The sequence below is a fragment of the Castor canadensis genome, chromosome 11 (assembly GCF_047511655.1).
Source record: "Castor canadensis chromosome 11, mCasCan1.hap1v2, whole genome shotgun sequence".
NCBI lineage: Eukaryota > Metazoa > Chordata > Mammalia > Rodentia > Castoridae > Castor > Castor canadensis.
Window position 1 is genome coordinate 41,871,549 of NC_133396.1, and position 18,061 is coordinate 41,889,609.

General features: G+C 47.1%; 1 protein-coding gene across 9 annotated transcripts in view; it reads right to left on the bottom strand.

Moving 5' to 3' along the window:
- Positions 1 to 4,656: 4,656 nt before the first annotated feature.
- The window catches only part of LOC109683327 (arf-GAP with dual PH domain-containing protein 2), a 44,317-nt gene continuing 30,912 nt past the window's right edge, over positions 4,657 to 18,061 (bottom strand). For 3 of the 9 annotated variants that reach the window (XM_074046414.1, XM_074046413.1, XM_020159119.2), the window contains exons 7-10: positions 13,056 to 13,139; positions 8,595 to 8,657; positions 7,448 to 7,525; positions 5,664 to 6,840 (exon numbers count right to left, since the gene is read on the bottom strand). In XM_074046414.1, the coding sequence (XP_073902515.1) occupies positions 6,319 to 6,840; positions 7,448 to 7,525; positions 8,595 to 8,657; positions 13,056 to 13,139 (747 nt within the window). In that variant the 3' untranslated portion in view covers positions 5,664 to 6,318. The other 6 variants (XM_074046417.1, XM_074046418.1, XM_074046415.1 and 3 more) reach the window with 5 other exon arrangements.

The following is an 18,061-nucleotide window of genomic DNA, read 5'->3' on the forward strand; positions in this document are numbered from 1 at the left end:
TGTGGGAGTCTAGGTAATCTTGAAACTGTGCCCAGGCCGTGAAACCGGTTCATAAGTGGCACGTGAGCCATGCTCTGATAGGATGCCCCGCTGGTGTGCGGGGAAAAGAAAAGAGCGATGCACAGTGCCCCTGAGATGTCCACGGCTGGCACAAATGTACATCCCCTGAATGGACCAATAGCACTGAGGCACAAGCAGCTTCCCTTCAGTCAGGAAATAAAATCCTCATAAACAAAACAAAAACCCTAGACAAAGAGCCTGGAGGGCTCAGCCTTTCTGAAATTCATTTCATGTAAATGGGCGCTTTTCTACTCCTTTCCTCTCTGATTAGATAAAACTACTCTTTTGCTCACCCTGTTGTCTGTGATTTTCATTCTTCGATTGCAGGAGACACAGTTCCCGGCAACTACAGCACACCTGAGAGCAGATCACTGCAACAGTAGCGACTCAGGAGGCAGAGATCAGAAGAATACTAGTTTGAGGCCAGCCTGGGCAAGTAGTGAGGCCCTATCTCAAAAATACCTAACACAAAAAAGGACTGGCAAAGTGGCTAAGACAAGTGAGGCCCTGAGTTCGAATCCCAGTGTCACCAACAATTTTATATATATATATATATATATATATATATATATATATATATATATATATATATATATATATATATATATTATATATATATGATTGGACCCTATGCCCAGATGGTTCCAGCACCTGCCTAACAGGCATGAGGCCCTGAGTTCAAACCCAAGTACCACCAAACAAAAAAATCCAAAACCACCTTCTGGCCTCCCTTCCCTGTGATTCTTATGCTCAGTCAAGATGGAATAACTGACCTCTGGACTTTTAAAATCACTATCATAATGTGTAATTGTGCCACTGTCCCCCGACTTCTTCTAAGGGCTGACAGCACAGTACCTAACATGCTCCCTGATAAAAAATAGTAGAGTTTTCTTGAGCTAGCACCTGCTGCTCTCCCTTTCTCTCCTCGCCTGCCTCTTATTCCAGCCCTAAGCACATTACAATAAGAAAATGTGACTGGAAGAGAACTTGGTCCTCCCCAGTGACTCAAAAGTCTTAGACTGGAACCCATAACTCTCTGATCTGTTCAAATGAATTGATAATGTCTTATGCTTTACCCCATCTTTCCCGGGCTCAAACTCAACTATTTCAAAACGCACAAGGTTGTAGCTATTTCCAATAGGCCAGAGGTTCCAGTGGGTCCTCTACTCCAGGGGTTCCAGTGGGTCGGGTCAGGCCTCTTGCCCCCATACACTAAATAGAGAGTAGTGATAAAAGGCACAGAAAGGAAATTTATTATGTAGCACAGGCACACTGTGGGGAGAGGAAAAGTCAATATTTCAACCCCATCTTTTGGGTACAGATGTGAGCTTTAGGTTTAAATAGAAGAAGAACTGGGGCAGGGGACCAGAGGTATCCATAATTATTAAACAGTTCTGGTAAAGATGTGATCCAGTTCCTCATTATCTCAGGATTTGGGGAGGGGCTTGTCATGATGAAATCATTGCTGCCTGAGGGGTAGAGTGGACTCCATCACAAGATGTTTATCCTTAAGCCCTCTTGTTTGGATCCACGGTGACTACTGTGAGAGAGAATGGCTCAAAGGAGATACAGCTTTAAAAGCTAGTGAGCAAGTCCTCGCATCTTTCTCCCAGCTTTTGGATTATGGAGACGGTGCCATCATCTGAAGACCTGGGGCTCTGAGTGGCTAAGATGGGCAGACTCCCTTTGGCCCCCTAGGGAGAGAGGTGCACTGGTGAAGCACTGAGCTTACTGTGATTAGTGGGGACTGTTGTTTCCACATAACCTAGTCTATCCTGACTGATGTATTTCTCCAAATTTATTCCAGGGTCCAGGCCAGTCTAGGGCAAAATTGCAAGACCCTATCCAAATAAATAAATAAATAAAAATAAACAACAAAAAAAGGACTGGAGGTATGCCTCAAGTAGCAGAGCACTTTCCTAGCAAGCACAAGACCCTAAGTTCAAACTGCAGCACTGCCCCCTACTCCAAAAAAAAGAAAAGAAAGTCAGCCTGGGTATGTAGCTCAATGGTAGAGCACTTGCTTAATGTATATGAGGTCCCAGGTTCAGTCCAAGTACCAAAGGAAAAAAAAATCACCTTTGATCTAAGCCTCCCTCTAGCTAGCTCTCTTTCTCGTCTCCATTTCACAGCCACATTTCTGAAAAGAGAGGGATAACAAGTTAGAGAGACCCCATCTTAACAAGTAAGCCAGGCATGATGGTACTTGTCTGTCATCCCAGCTATGCTGGAGGTGAAAATAGGAGGACTGTGATTCAGGTGGCCCTGGGCAAAAGTGTGAGACCCTACCTGAAAAATAACTAAAGCAAAAGGGGTAGGGGTCATGGCCCAGTGGTAGAGTGCCTGCCTAGCAAGCACAAGGCTGGGAGTTCAAACCCCAGTACTGTCAAGAAAAAAAAAAAAAAGAAACTTTTTGCTAAAAGCACTGACTCCTTATCTGGGCCCATGAAGTAACAAAAAGCTTGATATCCTTGTCTCCATTTTGTATCTGTCTTTGCTCTGAACTATTCTCCTTGCAGCCACCTTGGAATCCAGGAAAGACAGGACTGATGGGTAACATCCTCACGATGAGAACCAAAAATTCCCCCAAGGAAGGGATCAGCAGAGCCTCAGAGAGCAGACCACCCCCTTAATGAGGACAATCACCTGTAATGATGAGGCTGCACCCTAGAGCAGGTTTAGTCATCTTATGTGAACCAGAATGCTCTCCTCAAGTGATGACAGCAATAACAATTTCTAGAGAACCTCCTCAGAGCCAGAACTGAATTAATGACAACCAGGTCACACTGTAACTGGGGCTGTTTAATTATGCATACCTCTCTCCAACTCCCCCCCCACCTCAGTTCTCCCTCTATTTAAACCTAAAGCTTATGTCTGAACCTCAAAATGGGCTGAAACACTTACTTTGTCTCTTCTGGCATGCCTGTGCTGTATAATACGTCTCCTTTCTCTGCCTTCCACTACCCCTCATCTCTTTATTTGGCTCATTGAGGGGTGTGACTGGACCTGACATGTGGAACCCCTAGATTTGGGCCTGTGGCCTAGAACTCCGGTTACAAAGTCTTGCTTGTCCTCTGATTGGGGAACTTAAGGAATGTCCTCAGCCTCTGGGTCTCCATTGAAGTGAGGACTGAACTCCCAATTTATTTCCCCTGAAAGGTGAGGAAAGGGACAACCAATCACTGAGCAGGGGTCTTGGCCATCTGTTTCTGGAACACTCCAGCCACTTGAGATTTCTTTCAGTTCCTCTTTCCCATCTTGGGGCCTTTGAACATTTTCTTCCCTTAGCTTAAAGTGTTTTCTTCACCCTCTTCCCTTGACCAACCTCTACACAGCTTAGAGGTTTTAACTTCAACATCACTTTCTGGAGAGGAAGGAGACTTCTTTCTCCCTCTCCATTAGGGTAAGCCCTATTGCCGCACACTCCCAGGGCAGCCTGTGCTTCCCCTTTCTGTCCTTCCTCCCTCCTAGTGCTGCCCTGGTTAAGGACTGCTGCCCCCTGCAGTTGAAATCCGTGACAGCAGGGGCCACTTCATCTTAGCCGGCCTTCCACTGGGCTTGGAATAGTGGCCCCCCGACACTTGGGAGGTGGTCAGAAATACTTGTTACTTACACTCAGTTTTAATAGTTAGTGCAGCTTCCTCATTTGAAAGTCAAAAACCAAGGCAAAGTGCTGGAGAAGTGAATTTTCCATTGGTCTCAAGTTAGTGGCGGGTTCAGACCTTGAGTGGCCCTCTGCCTTGTGATCCAGTGGAACTGTGTGTCCTCAGCTTGCTTCTTCTAGAGTGCTATGATCATCAATGTAGCATCATTTTGTTATTATCTGGGCTTCTATTTCTTCTCAAATGTGCATAAAGATGGAACTCTCACAGGAGCATTTTACTTATTGATTTAATTTTTGGTGGTACTGGGGTTTGAACTCAGGACCTCATGCTTACTGGCAGGCACTGTAGCACTTGAGTTATTCTATCAGTCCCATTTTGTGATGGGTATTTTCCAGCAGGGTCTCATGAACTATTTGCCCAGGCTGGCTTCGAACCGAAATCGTGAGCTACTAGCACCTTGCTCTTTTTAGCTTTTTGAGTCAGAGTCTCACTATATAGCCCAGGCTGGTCTTAATCTCACTGAATGTAGCCTAGGCTGGGCTCAAACTCACAATCCTCCTGCCTTAGCCTCCCAAGTGATGAGATTATAGGCATGCACCACCACACCCAGCTTCCAGGAACATTTTTTTTTGCAGTACTGGAGTTTGAACTCAGGGCCTACAACTTGAGCCACTCCACCAGCCCTTTTTTATGATGGTTTTTTTCAAGATAGGGTCTCATGAGATATTTGCCCAAACTGGCTTTGAAGCATGATCCTCCTGATCTTTGTCTCATGAGTAGCTAGGATTCTAGGAGTGAGCCACTGGCACCCCACCTCGTCCTTTCTTTCTGTGGTGCTGGGGATGGAACCTGGGGTCTAATGCATGCTAGGCAAGCACTCTGCATAAAAACCACTGTTTTTGAAGAGTAAAAAGTGGATGTTTTAAAATTTTTTCAACTTTTCAGGGAAACCCCACATATAACCATTACATACTAATAACAATGTTTAAAATTATTTTTCAACTTTTTAATATGAAAACTTTCAAGTTTATATAACATTTGCATGAATAGGAAAATAAATGCCCACCTATATTTCATTTAGATTCATCAGTCACTAACATTTTACAGTGGCACGATCTCTCTGTACACTATATATGTATGTACACACATGGAGAGACAAGTATAGCTATGAATAACACACATTCTGTTCATATACTGGATACATGAATTTTTTGTTGAACTCTTTAAGAATCAGCTGTAGGTGTCATTTTTACATTTTACTATAGCAATATCTTCTAAGAACAGGAACATTCTCCTATACAAATACGGCATGATTATCACGATTTTACAATAGCTACTATACATCCATATTCAGATTTCTCAATATTTCAGTTATGTCTTTTACACCTTTTTTTTTTTAATTCATGGCCCAATCAAGAATCTCAAACAGCATCTGGTTGCCATGTCTTAGTTTCCTGTATTCTAGTGTATCTGTATCTTTCATGATATTGACCTTTTGAAGAGTCCAGGCTAGTTGTTTAGCAGCAGGTACCCAATGTGAATTTGCATTTGTCTGATTATTTACTCGTGGTTAAGTTTAAACTTTTTTTTTTCTTTTGGCAAAATGCACTTGCACAATGCTCTGGGTGCCTTTTTCTTACAGCGCCTCTATTTCAGATGTGAGAAAGTTCTGGGTCTTCAGGACATGTCAGGCCAAGGTGTGTGTGGCAGGGCCGCGTGCTCATCTCTGCACCTGATCTGCAGCTCTCTGATGCTGGGCAGTGGCAGCAGGAGGAAGCCCAGGGTGTAGGAGGATAAGTCACAGCTTCAGTCATGGCAGAGATCACTGCCTGGGATGGCTGCTGGCTATGAGGCACCCCTGCTGGGCAACCAGAGCAGAGATGAGTTCTCTGGAGGCAAGGCCACCAGGAACTCAGGTGCTCAGTGCCCACAGGCTCCTCAGCGATGGGTCACCTGCTTCTGCCTCCACTCCCTGCTGATGCAGCTGCAAGGGAAACAAGAGGCTGAGGGAGGTGGCCAAGACAGTGCAGTCCTTCTGGAGAGAAGAGGACAGCAGGATGACAGGGGTGCAATGACAGAGGGAGCCAGGATTAAAAAAAATAGATTCAAAAAGAAAAGCAAAGCATTTAAAAACAGACTAAAAGAGTGAGAGACAGAGGGGTGCAGGTTAGAAAGCAAGAGAAAAGGAGAGAGAACAAGAGAGATGGAGAACAGAAAACAGAAGGCTTCCCTAAGGCCTGCTTCTGCATCCTTTCTTGAGGCTCTGTAGCTTCAGGAACCAGGGCAGTGAGGAGAGTTTGTGTTCATACTGGTCAGACTCATAGAGCAGAAGGGCTCCCCCAATTTGCTGTGTGGGGTCACCTGCTCAGTCTGTATGTTTCCAAGCACAGAACTTCTTTCCCTGCAGAAGCCAGGCCCGTAAGCCAGAAACTTCCTGCCCTAACTCAGCACATCTCCCCTTAGGCAAGGCTGTCAGCAGACAGGGACACCTCCTTGTGACATGCTTGGGGTGAAGAGGAGAGAGACAGAGGGAAGGACCCAGGGGAAAAGAAGGGCACTAAAAATAACCCTCTCTCTGGGTGGGGAGGAATCCAGAATTCCAGGAGCTGCCTAGCAGGGTGACCTCTGCTGATAATACCAGGCCAGGGTTTTCTCATGAGAAAAGGAAGGGGGAGGGGAGGAGGCTGCCCAGCCCAGCATGGTAGAGCCAGCTTAGGGTTCTGCAGAGGCCCAACTCTGCCTGAAGTACATGGAGAAGGGCCCAGTTAGAGGAACTTGGGTGCCAAGGGGACTTTCTGGCAGTAATGTGCAAGGTCTGTATTTTTCCTTGGCAGAAGGAAGGCCATGGAAAGCACAGAGGGCTTTGTGGTTTCACAGCTGAGCCCAAGTGAAGAAACCCCTTTCTGCCCTCAGCCAAAAGAACCACCCCCAGTCCCTGCTTCTCACTGAGGAGGTGGAGGGGTGACAAGTGGCAGGACAGGACATCCCGCAAACTTTCCAGCCATTCCCGCTGCTCCTTCTCGCTGGCACAGGTGAAGATGAACCTCCGCTCTGGGGTGACGATGGTAAGGCCGGCTTTCCAGCGATTCCCTCGAATGCCCTTGGGCAGGTCTTCATATACTTCGTATCCCTGCTCCTTGCTCCCGAGAAAAACCTGGCCCTGTTCAAAGGCATCCTGAAAACCAAAGGCACCTCGTCATCAAAGGCCATGCTGGACAGCCCTAACAGCCCCCAAGCTCTATTTTGGTAAAGGATTATAAGAGCCACTGCTGGGATTTCTCCCAGGGTGACTCTGAAAGGTTTTATAAACCCTTCCACATATCATCTGTTGAAAATATACTTAGCATTTATACATAGGGCACTAGGCACCAGGAATTTGAGTGCTTTGCAACAATGTATACACTCATCATCGCTACCTCTGAGCAAGGCATTCATAGTAAGCCTATTTTTTGCCAAGTGAGGCATAGAAAACTAAGTGCATTCCCTGCCCTGGGCACACCACCACAATGTCAGGGCTGAGACCAGAGCCCACATCTCTAACCACTCCACTTCTTGGCCTCCTGGGTAGAAGTGAGACCTGGGGACTGGAGGAGGAAATACACTGTATCTAACCACAGTTGGCAGTGTTGGGGAAACCCGAATGGACTTCCTGAACAGGAGCTGACAGAGAGAAGCAGGGGCACAGGTGTTCCCCAGCCCTGGTGCTCCAGGACATGGTTTATCTGCTAGTCTCTTGCAAGCACGGCTCACATCTGTCTGGGGCATTGTGGAATGGCTCTTACCAGGGGGTTCTTGTAATACAGCAGCCTCCGCTCCTGGGGATCCAGGGCAAACCATCTTTTCTTGAAAGGTTCTCTCTGCTGCGGAAGAGGGAACCTCTTACCAGGGATGCAAAGCTGGGGATCAAGGGTGGTCCGTGCCTCGGGTTCTCTAGTCTGACTTCTGCAGTCAGAAGCCCAAATGCTTCTTCTGGCTGGAGAAGGCTCTGCTCTCCCCTCCCCGCGCACACTGCCTCTAGTGCTGCCTCCTCTTTCTTGGGCTGGGGACAAAGAAGGCTAAGAAAAAGGAAGCTGGGGAAATCAGAAGTGGCTGCTGCTCAGCAGGGCTGAAAGTGCTGGCCTTGGCCAAATTCTAAGCTAGGTCAGGACTGGAGCAAGAACCTGGGGGGAGGGCTGTGCCTGGCTAGGGAGGGAAGATTCTGAAACAACTCTCAGCCACTTTTCCAACTCACTGAGGCTTTTTTCACTCTCTCCCCTGACACCACATTCAACCTTTTAAAAAGCATTGGAATGTGGCCACTTGTAAGGGAGCTCACTTGCCTCAGGCCTCTTCTCTTCCTCTTTCCTCTCCCTCCTTTCTCAACCACCTGATCCCCTCCAGCCAGACTTGGAGCCTCACCCCCCTCAGCACCTTGGCTCCATCCCACAGGGGCAGCTGGCTTTCCCTTCCTTCAGAGATAAGTGAGAAGGACCAGGCCCTGGGGAGGGAGGCAGTTTCGCAAGGGGAGCCAGCCTAAGGGTGAGGGAGGGAGTGCGATGTGTGTGTTTTCTTAGACTAGTCTTCAGCCTCTCTTCCCTGGACAGTCCTGGTGGGCTCTTGGTACACAGCACATGAATGTTCTAGAACAGCAACCCAAAACCTGTCCCTTTGCTGTCCTGCTTTCCCGGGATAGAGTTGGTAGAGGGAGTTCAGAAGAATGAAACATGGCGATGAGGATGGGGGCGGGGCACGAGAGGGAGAAGCCCTGGGTAGTGCTGGATCACACACCAGCTAAAACCCAGCCTCCACTCAGTCCTTCAACCCAGGAACTCACTGACACTGGTGTTCTTCCCTTCCCTCCCTCCCCATTTCACACCTCCCAAATTCTGCCCTCTTAGTGTGGTTGGGACAGGGCCATGAATGTCCCTCCCAGAGAGTGATAGAATTTACCTTTGGACCAGTCTTTTCCATGTAGCCTTGTTTGAGGTAGTTCCTGGTGATGAAAGGCACAAGCTGGGGGGAAGAGAGACAGATACTGATTACATACTCACACCCAGGGGCTCAAGATTCCCGACTGAACTTGGTTCGCAGACAAAGGGGAAGTTTGGAATGCAGAAGGATGTGCACTTACGGTTTTGGGGTTATAGTTGGAATATGCACTGGATATGATATAAATATTTCAACAAAGCTAGTCAACAGCATCCCAGAGGTCTGCAGAGCTTACCAGCATGGCTGAATCATGGCATGGACTCAGGCAAGGCTGAGAGGAGACCCCCTTGTCAAGAAGAGTTTCCCAGAGTCTACTGTGTCAGGCTCTGGGTACAATTGTCATCTACCCTGTGTGGGTCTTATCAGCCTCATTGTACATACAAAGAAACCTGACCACAGAGAAGTGATAGGGGATTTTCCCAAAGTCAGTGTACCTGGTAGCATAAAGAGGTAGGTTTCATACCTAGGACTGACCAGCACTAGGCTGTACTCCTAAGTGTCACACACTAAGATGCTAAAGCACAAACGTGCCAGAGCCTCTGACCAGGCTCCCTAGCTGAGAGTTGGTAACTGGTAGGGATTTTTTTTGGGGGGGGATGAGGGGAGAGCAGTACTGGGGGTTGAATCCAGGGGCCTCCCACTTGCTTGGGAACTGCTCTACCTCTTGAGCCATACCCCTAATCCTGTTTGCTTTTAGCTTGTTTTTCAGATAGGGTCTCGCTAACTTTGGCCATGTCCTGAACTGTGGTCTTCCTACCTCTGCCTCCTGAGTAGTTGGGATTACAGGTGGGTAGAGACTCTGGCATAGGACCACCAGGAGGTGATAACAGGGTCGGCAAATAAAGAAAGCCCTGGACAAGAAGTCAGGAGACCTGGGCTTGACAAACATGCTCTAGCCTCAACCAGCTGTGTTACCTTGATAAGAATTCTGTTTCTGAACCGGGCGCTGGTGGATCACGCCTGTAATCCTACCTATTCGGGAGGCAGAGATTAGGAGGATTGTGGTTCAAAGCCAACCCCAGGCAAATAGGTCAGGAGACCCTATCTCAAAAAAAGCTATCACATAAAAAAAAACTGGTGGAGTGACTCAAGGTGTAGGCTCTGAGTTCAAACCCCAGAACTGCAAAAAAAGAAAAGAAAAAGACTTCTCTCTCAGGAGCCTGTTTCCTCCCATGCAATGAGGAGACTTGACCATATGATCTCCAGGAGCCCTTTCTATGCCCTCAGAGATGCTTCTGGGGACATATGTTTGCTGGCATATGCTTCTGGGGGGAAAAATCAGGCAAGTCTACAGCTTCAAAGGGAAGTCTAGGCTTCCAGGAACACAGCAGGGCCTCCTGAGCTCCAGGACACAGGGCAGAGGCAAAGGGGAGATGAGGTCTGGGGAATAACAATGGGAAGTCTGAAAGGGGAGGAACTGGAGGGCCAGAAATGAAAATCTGAGCTATGCTACTCCCTTTTCTCTAAAATACATTCAAAAGCCTTTGATTCTTCCATATAGAGAAAACAAGAGCCCTGAGCTCCTGCATATTCCAAACATGAACCAGTGCAGGGCTAGTCAAGGCTCAGAGGAACAAAGGGAAGAAGAAGGGAAATCACATGGCTTGAGGACTCCTTACTGCACTTCACACACTCCACTCATTGCATTCTCAAAAGTGCCCTGCAAGTTGGGCATTGGGTCCATGGTGGCAGAGGAGAACACTGAGGCCCGAGAGGCAAGGTAACTTACCTGGGTGATACACCAGGCTCTTTGACTTCAGAGTCTGTGCCTGTCCCTTCCTTTTCTTCCCTTCCTTTCCTTTCTTTTGTGCTAGGAATGGAACCTGGGGCCTAATGTATGCAAAGCACTCTGTCACTGAGCTACACCCCAGCCCTATATACATTTCTGATTAAAGGACCACAACCCATGGGACTCCCTGGGTTTTCAGTATCTGAATTCTTCAGGCTGAGCCAGTCCTGGGTGATTGCCCAGAAACGCATGGCACAGGTAGAGTGGGAGGAAAGACAGGAAAGAGGCAGGCTGGTAGGAGAGCCAGGGTGTATTAGGGTAATGATGCCATGGAGAGGCAAGAGAACATTGAGGATGTTGGTCGAAAACCAATTTCCTCCATACCAATCAGCAAAGACAGGAAGCCAAGCCAGAGTCTGCTCTTTACCCTGCCCTCCTCTTGCTTAGCAATCTGCACCCTGGACTCCCTGCCCACTGAGCCAGCAGGAAGTAGCTCTGGGAGTGCCCTGACCCCTGGCCTTGCTGGAACTGTGCCTAAGAAGCTGCCATCTCAGTGCATCATTGGGGCTAGACTGTCTTTATCTCAGACACCCAGCTCCCTAAAAACCTTGGAATTGAGGAACTTAACAGATAAGTTAAGAAGTTCTTATTCCTGGGATGGAATAAGAACATCCCAGGATGGCATGGTCCCTCCACTCCTATCATTCACAAAAGTCCTCCTAAGCCATGAGCTGGTAGCTCACACCTGTAATCCCAGCTACTTGGGAGGCAGAAATTGGGAGGATCATGGTTCAAGGCCAGCCCTGGGGTGGAGGAGGGAGTTAGCAAGACCTTACCTCAAAAAAGAACCTGGGAGCTGGGTGCTGGTGGCCCATGGCTATAATTCTAACTACTTCAGAGGCTGAGATTGGGAGGATCTTAGTTCTAGGCCAGTCTGGCAAATAGTTTTGGACACCCCCATCTCCAAAAAATAACCAGAGCAAAATGAACTGAAGAGATGGCTCAAATGGTAGAGTGCCTGCTTTGAAGTGTGAAGCCCTGAGTTCAAACTTCAGTTCCACCAAAAAAAAAAAAAGAGAGAGAAAAAGAAACTGGGTATAGTAGTGCATGCCTTTAACTCCAGCTACTTGGAAGGAGGATCAAGGTCTGAGGTCAGCTAGAGCAAAAGCTCATGACCCTATCTGAAAAACTAAAGCAAAAAGGGCTGGGGGGTGTGGCTCAAGTTGTAGAGTGCTTGACTAATAAGCTCAAGTCCCTGAGTTCAAACTCCAGTACTGAAAAAAAAAAGCCCAACCTTCTTGGAGGGAAGTTTCAAACAGGGATCAGAGGGCTAGCAGAGTGACCCAAATGGTAGAGCGCCTGCCTAACAAGCCTAGGCCCTGAGTTCAAATCCCAAAACAAACAAACCAAACAAGAAAACGGACCAGACAATAGCGTCTCAGAACGGGAAGGGACCCACAGATGACCTGAACCAGCCATCCTCTTCTGATGCATAGAATGGTGTCACGACCTATATGGGCTGTGTAGCAAGTCAGTGACAGAGCACTGTGATGGCCCAAGCCCCCTGGCTGGAAACAGCATTCTCTGACCCACACCTTCTAAGCTTCCTCAGCCAAGCTGAGGAAACTAGATAGAGGCCCCAGACAGCTGGAGAAAATCAAGAGAAAGTGCTCAGGCTCACTATCTCCTTGGCCACCACAGGCAGGCCAGCTCCTGTTACAATTGTAATGGAGAGGCTCCCAAGATGTTCCTGAGTCAAGTGCACCTCAGTGCAAAGGGGTCATGGGTGGGAAGAGAACTTTCCGTTATTTATGTGACCTTCCGGGACTCAGGTTCTCATCAATAAAACGGAAACAATCACCCTGCCTAACTGCCTGCTCTATGGGATTACTAGATAAAACAAAAAGAGTTATAAGATAGGGCTGGAGAAGCAGCTCAAGTGGTAGAACAAGTGTGAGGCCCTGAGTTCAAACCCCAGTACTACCAAGAAGTAAAAAAATAAAGCTGGCCATGGGTGACTCAGGCCTGTAATCCTAGCTACTTGGGAGGCAGAGATCAGTTCAAAGACAGCCAGGCAAATAATTCTGGAGACCCTATCTTGAAAATACCAAGCATAAAAAAATGGCTGGTAGAGTGACTCAGGCAGTAGAGCACCTGCCTAGCAAGCATGAAGTCTTGAGTTCAAACCCCAGGACTGCTAAATAAATTAAAATAATAATAATAATAAAAATTTTTTTAAAAGATAAAATGGTCTCAAAAGCACTTTGTTAGTCAGGCATGGTAATAGCTACTTATAATCCCAGCACTTGGGAGGCTGGAAGGTAGAGACGGAATTGAAAACCCAAAACCAAAAAGCAAATACATTTTGTAAACAGTAATAAGAAGCATTTAAACATTTTAGTGGGAGAAGGGGTCGGAAAGCAATGCCCAAAGGCTGAGCCCCTTGACACTACAGACAGTGGCCATCTGACCTAGAGGGAAGAAACCAATCCTTTTTTTAGAGGATTCTTTTTCTGGAACCCTCCAGCCTCCTCAAGACAAAGCCTTTGGCTTCCCTTTGAGGTGCCCAGACCCCAAGTCTCAAGGCCTCTGGAACAAACCTGTGGCCTCTAAGTGTCTTACGGGTCAGGAGACAAGAAGAGAAGGAGGTAGCAGAGGGGAGACTCAGAAGCTGGGGTCCAAATTTTGCTCACCTCAGACTCTGGAAACTCAGGAAAGGCCATTTTTAGGTATTGTAGACGGGCTGCACGAAGGGCATTGAACCAGTCTACTATCTCCTGTCAGGGAAAATGCAGAAGACACAGACAACTGGTGAGATGGAGGGCTGGGTTAGGGCCATCAGGTTTGGGCACATGAACTCAGCACTCAGTTCCACCTGGACATCACACAGTTCCACCTGGACATCTGGTGAGGACTATGTCAGAGCCCCAGGGCCACCCTGAGCAAGCAAACCAGACAGGAGGAAGTCCACAGCCAAGGGAAAAGACCCACGTGAGCTGCCCAGAAGTTCCATGCAGTGGTTTAGGACCTAGCTTTCCATTTCTAATGTGTGCAGGATCTTTTCAAATGTAGACTCAGATTCAATAGGTCTGGAGTAGGGCCTGAGACTCTGCCTTCCTTAACCTTAAACTCTCAATTAGTCAATGGGACACATTTTGAAAAGCAAGGGTGTAGGAAAGCACCATCTTCGGGTATCAAAGACTCACTTTTGGGTGGGGGGCATTTGCACCTGGGGATGCTCCTCTAGCAGAGGTGCTCATGGCCTGGAATGCAACATGGGCCACAGCAGCCTTGTACCTTTGTGCTGTCACTCTGGGAGAATGCATCCCTCGGAGTGTGGACCACCATTGTCTCACCTGGAGAACCAGGTGTCCAGCAGCCTTGCTGTGCTGCTTTCCAACTGGTCCTCCCAGAAAGCCAGAGTGACTTTCTATTACAAATCTAATTCCCTGCCCTAAGCTCTTTAACAGGACTTCCCTTGCCCAGTGAGCTCCTTCCACCCACCACTGTTTCCCATTCACCCAACTCATGCTGTTCTTTTTTCCTGGGACACTGTGCCTCCTTCATTTCCCCACACCCCTCACCTTTTACCTACAACATTGTACTCATCCTGCAAGTTGGTTTAGGCATTGTAATAAATAGATTTCTGCTGGGCACCAGTGGCTCATGCTTGTAATCCTAGCTACTCAGGAGGCAGAGATCAAGAGGATTGGGGTTCAAAGCCAGCCCAGGTACATAGTTCAAGAGACCCTATCTGGAAGATACCTAACACAAAAAAGAGGACTGGTGAAGTGGCTCAAGTGGTGGAGCACCTGCTAAGCATGAAGCCCTGAGTTCAAACCCCACTACCATCAAAAAAATAAATAAATAAACAGATTTCTTTCCTTTTTTTGAGGGGGAGGGGGGCTAGGATTTGAACTCAGGGCTTTGTGCTTGCAAAGCGGGTGATCTGTCACTTGAGCCACACCTCCAGTCCAGTTGGTCTGGTTATTTTGGAGGTAGCATTTCGTGAACTTTCTCTCTCATGAATTTTCCTGGGTTGACCTCCAGCTGCATGAGATCCTCCTGATCTCAGTCTCCCAAGTAGTTAAGGTTACAGGCATGAGCCACTGGCACCTGGCTGTAATAGACAGATTTCTGGACACTTGCTCAGCCCAAGCCCTGCTTCTCCGAAAACTGCCTCCCCCATCCTCAACTCTCCCCCATTAACAGCCTCATTTGCTCATATGATCCTGCTCCTTCTTTGGCCACAACAACTGGACCAGGGCCTGACCAATGTAGAAGCTGGACTGGGCTTATCAGATACTCTTTCTCCCAGGAATCTGGAATGAGGAGGTTGAAAGACTTGTTCAAATAGGTGCAGTGCTGGACTTTGATGTGTTCTGGTGATTGAGAAACTCGCTTGAAAATAGTTTCAAAATAATGAGACAATTTCCCTTTCTCTCCCTTCGGTCAAACGTGCCTACTGTTCTGCCGTTCTGAGCTCTCCTGTGCTGGGTTTGCTAAGAAACTTCCTGGCTGGACGTGGTGCCACAAGACTGTAATCCCCGCATTTTGGGAAGCAGAGGCAGGAGGATCATGAGTTTGAGGCAATCCCAGGCAAAGTTAAGGAGACCCTATGTCAAAACTAAAACAAAACCAAAAAAAGACAAAATAAAAACAAAAGGGCTGGAGGCATAGCTCAAGTGGTAGAATGCTGACCTAGCAAGTGTGAGAGGCCTTGGGTTCAATCCCCAATGCTGCAAATAAACCAACCAACCAACCAAGGTCTCTGAAGTCACAGTCTGCTGGCCCTGGGACCAAATCCAATTTGCATAAATGTTTGTTTGGTTCCTGAAGAAGTTTTGTTTGTTTCTTTCAATCCTCTATGCAGGCTTTCCTGTTGCCACCTCCCACCCCTGGCATCCTTCTATCAGTCCACTTTTCTGCCTATGTGGCTCCTGCAGGATGACCCCACTGATGCCCATCAACAAAGCAGCATGGGCATCGAGGGAAAGAAAGGGAATAAGGGGCAGCCCTGAGATGTCCACCTGTCACACTGGGCAAATGGAAGGGAACAGATGGCATGAGTGAGACAGACCTGACACCTCAGCAAAAGTTGTGGCAGTGACTGGCATAGAGAAGTTAGCCCTGGTGTCTAGACATTGGGGAACAGCAGACACACTTTGTGCCTCACAAACTGAGAACCAGAGGTTCCCTCCACATCTCCCAGACTATACAACTCCCAAGATTCTGGTAAAACCAAGGGAGGGAGCAAGAAAGATGACTGATTTTAGATTTCTTGCTACCTTGAATGTGAAGAAACAAAGGAGGGTGGCATCACTTGACCCCTGGTGTCATAGAACAACCTGTGCCTGTTAGAAAGAGTACATTTTCTCCCTTCCCTCCCTGTCTCTGTCTCTCTCTTCTCTGATTTTCTCTTTCTCCTCTCTCTCTGTCACACACACACACACACACACACACACACACACACACACACACACACACACACACACACCCACCCACCCTGTTGATTCTTCTCTCTTAGGAGGCCCAACCATACTTCTGACGTATCTTTCCTATCCATGCCCCTTCAAGCCAGATTGAGTGTGCTCCTTTCTAATGTACTGGACAATTCTTCTTTCTTTTCTTTTCAGTACTGGTGTTTGAACTCAGGATCTTTACTTGCTAGGCAGATGCTTTTACCATTTGAGTTGCCCCCTCAACTCAAAGCCCTTTTCACTTTTTTTTTTTTCTTTCCATGAGACTGCACTTGCAAAACAAGTGCTCTACCACTTGAACCACACCTCCAGTCCAGGTTGCTCTGGCTATTTTGCAGATAAGGTTTTGTGAACTATTTGCCTTGCTGGCCTCAAACTTCGGTCCTCCCTATCTCAGCCTGCCAAGCATCTAGGATTACAGGCATGAACCACTGGTACCCAGCTGCTTTAGGGTTTTTTGGGTTTTTTTTCGGTACTGGGGCCTACACCTTGAGTCACTCCATCAACCCTTTTTTGTAATGGGTTTTTTTCAAGATAGGGTCTTGGGAACTATTTGCCCGGGGCTGGCTTCAAACTTCAATCCCCCTGACCTCTGCCTCCTGAGTAACTAAGATTACAGACATGAGCCACCAGCACTCAGCAAAGAATTTTTTTGGTGATCCTAGGGTTTGAACTCGGCTTGAACATTTGCTAGGCAGGTGCCCTACCACTTGAGCCACTACGCCAGCCCTGCTTTAGGTATTTTTTGAGATAGGGTCTCACACTTATGTCCAGGCCAGCCTGGATTGTGATCATCTGCTTCTGGCATAGCTGGTATGACATGCCCCATGCAATTTTTTTTTTTTTAATGTGGTAATTCTGTACAGAGGAATTTTTTCCTTCTGGTTTTATTTTTTTTATTATTATTTTTTTCATTTTTCTTTTATTATTCATATGTGCATACAAGGATTGGTTCATTTCTCCCCACTGCCCCCACCCCCTCCCTTACCACTCACTCCGCCCCCTCCCTCTCCCCCCCCTCAATACCCAGCAGAAACTATTTTGCCCTTATTTCTAATTTTGTTGTAGAGAGAGTATCAGCAATAATAGGAAGGAACAAGGGTTTTTACTGGTTGAGATAAGGATAGCTATACAGGGCATTGACTCACATTGATTTCCTGTGCGTGGGTGTTACCTTCTAGGTTAATTCTTTTTGATCTAACCTTTTCTCTAGTACCTGTTCCCCTTTTCCTATTGCCCTCAGTTGCTTTAGGTATCTGCTTTAGTTTCTCTGCGTTAAGGGCAACAAATGCTAGCTAGTTTTTTAGGTGTCTTACCTATCCTCATCCCTCCCTTGTGTGCTCTCGCTTTTATCATGTGCTCATAGTCCAATCCCCTTGTTGTGTTTGCCCTTGATCTAATGTCCACATATGAGGGAGAACATACGATTTTTGGTTTTTTGAGCCAGGCTAACCTCACTCAGAATGATGTTCTCCAATTCCATCCATTTACCAGCGAATGATAACATTTCGTTCTTCTTCATGGCTGCATAAAATTCCATTGTGTATAGATACCACATTTTCTTAATCCATTCGTCAGTGGTGGGACATCTTGGCTGTTTCCATAACTTGGCTATTGCCCCACGCAATTTTTTATTGGTTGAGATGTGGTTTCACAAACTTTTTTTTTCCTCATAAACTTTTTGTCAAGGATGTCCTTAAACTGAAATCCTCCTGATCTCTGCCTCTCAGATAGTTAGGATTACAGGCATGAGCCACTATACCCGCTACCAATTCTTCCATAGAAATTCCTTCCTCTGGAAAACCTTTTGACACATACACCCCACATGTCTTCTATGTGTCCACAGCATGGTGACCAACCATCACCCACATCATCAGCACCTGTTTCCCCATCTCCCCTCTCCTTGACTAAGAGATCCAGAGACCCACAACCCTGCCCCACTCACCATCACACTTCCTAGAACACCTATAGGGACTCAATAAAGATTTGTTGAAAGAGTGAATTCATAAATGAATATGTGGTACAGATGTGAGATTTGACACCAGATTGACTCTTTCATCTGCTATAATCATAATCAAATAATTCCTGCAGTAACTAATGTTTCTAAGGCACTTTACAGACATGAAATACTTTCACATTCATGGTTTGTGGTCACTCAGCCCTTAAAACCCCTCTGAGAAGTGGGTGCTAGAATACACAAACAAGCAAACCAACACAGG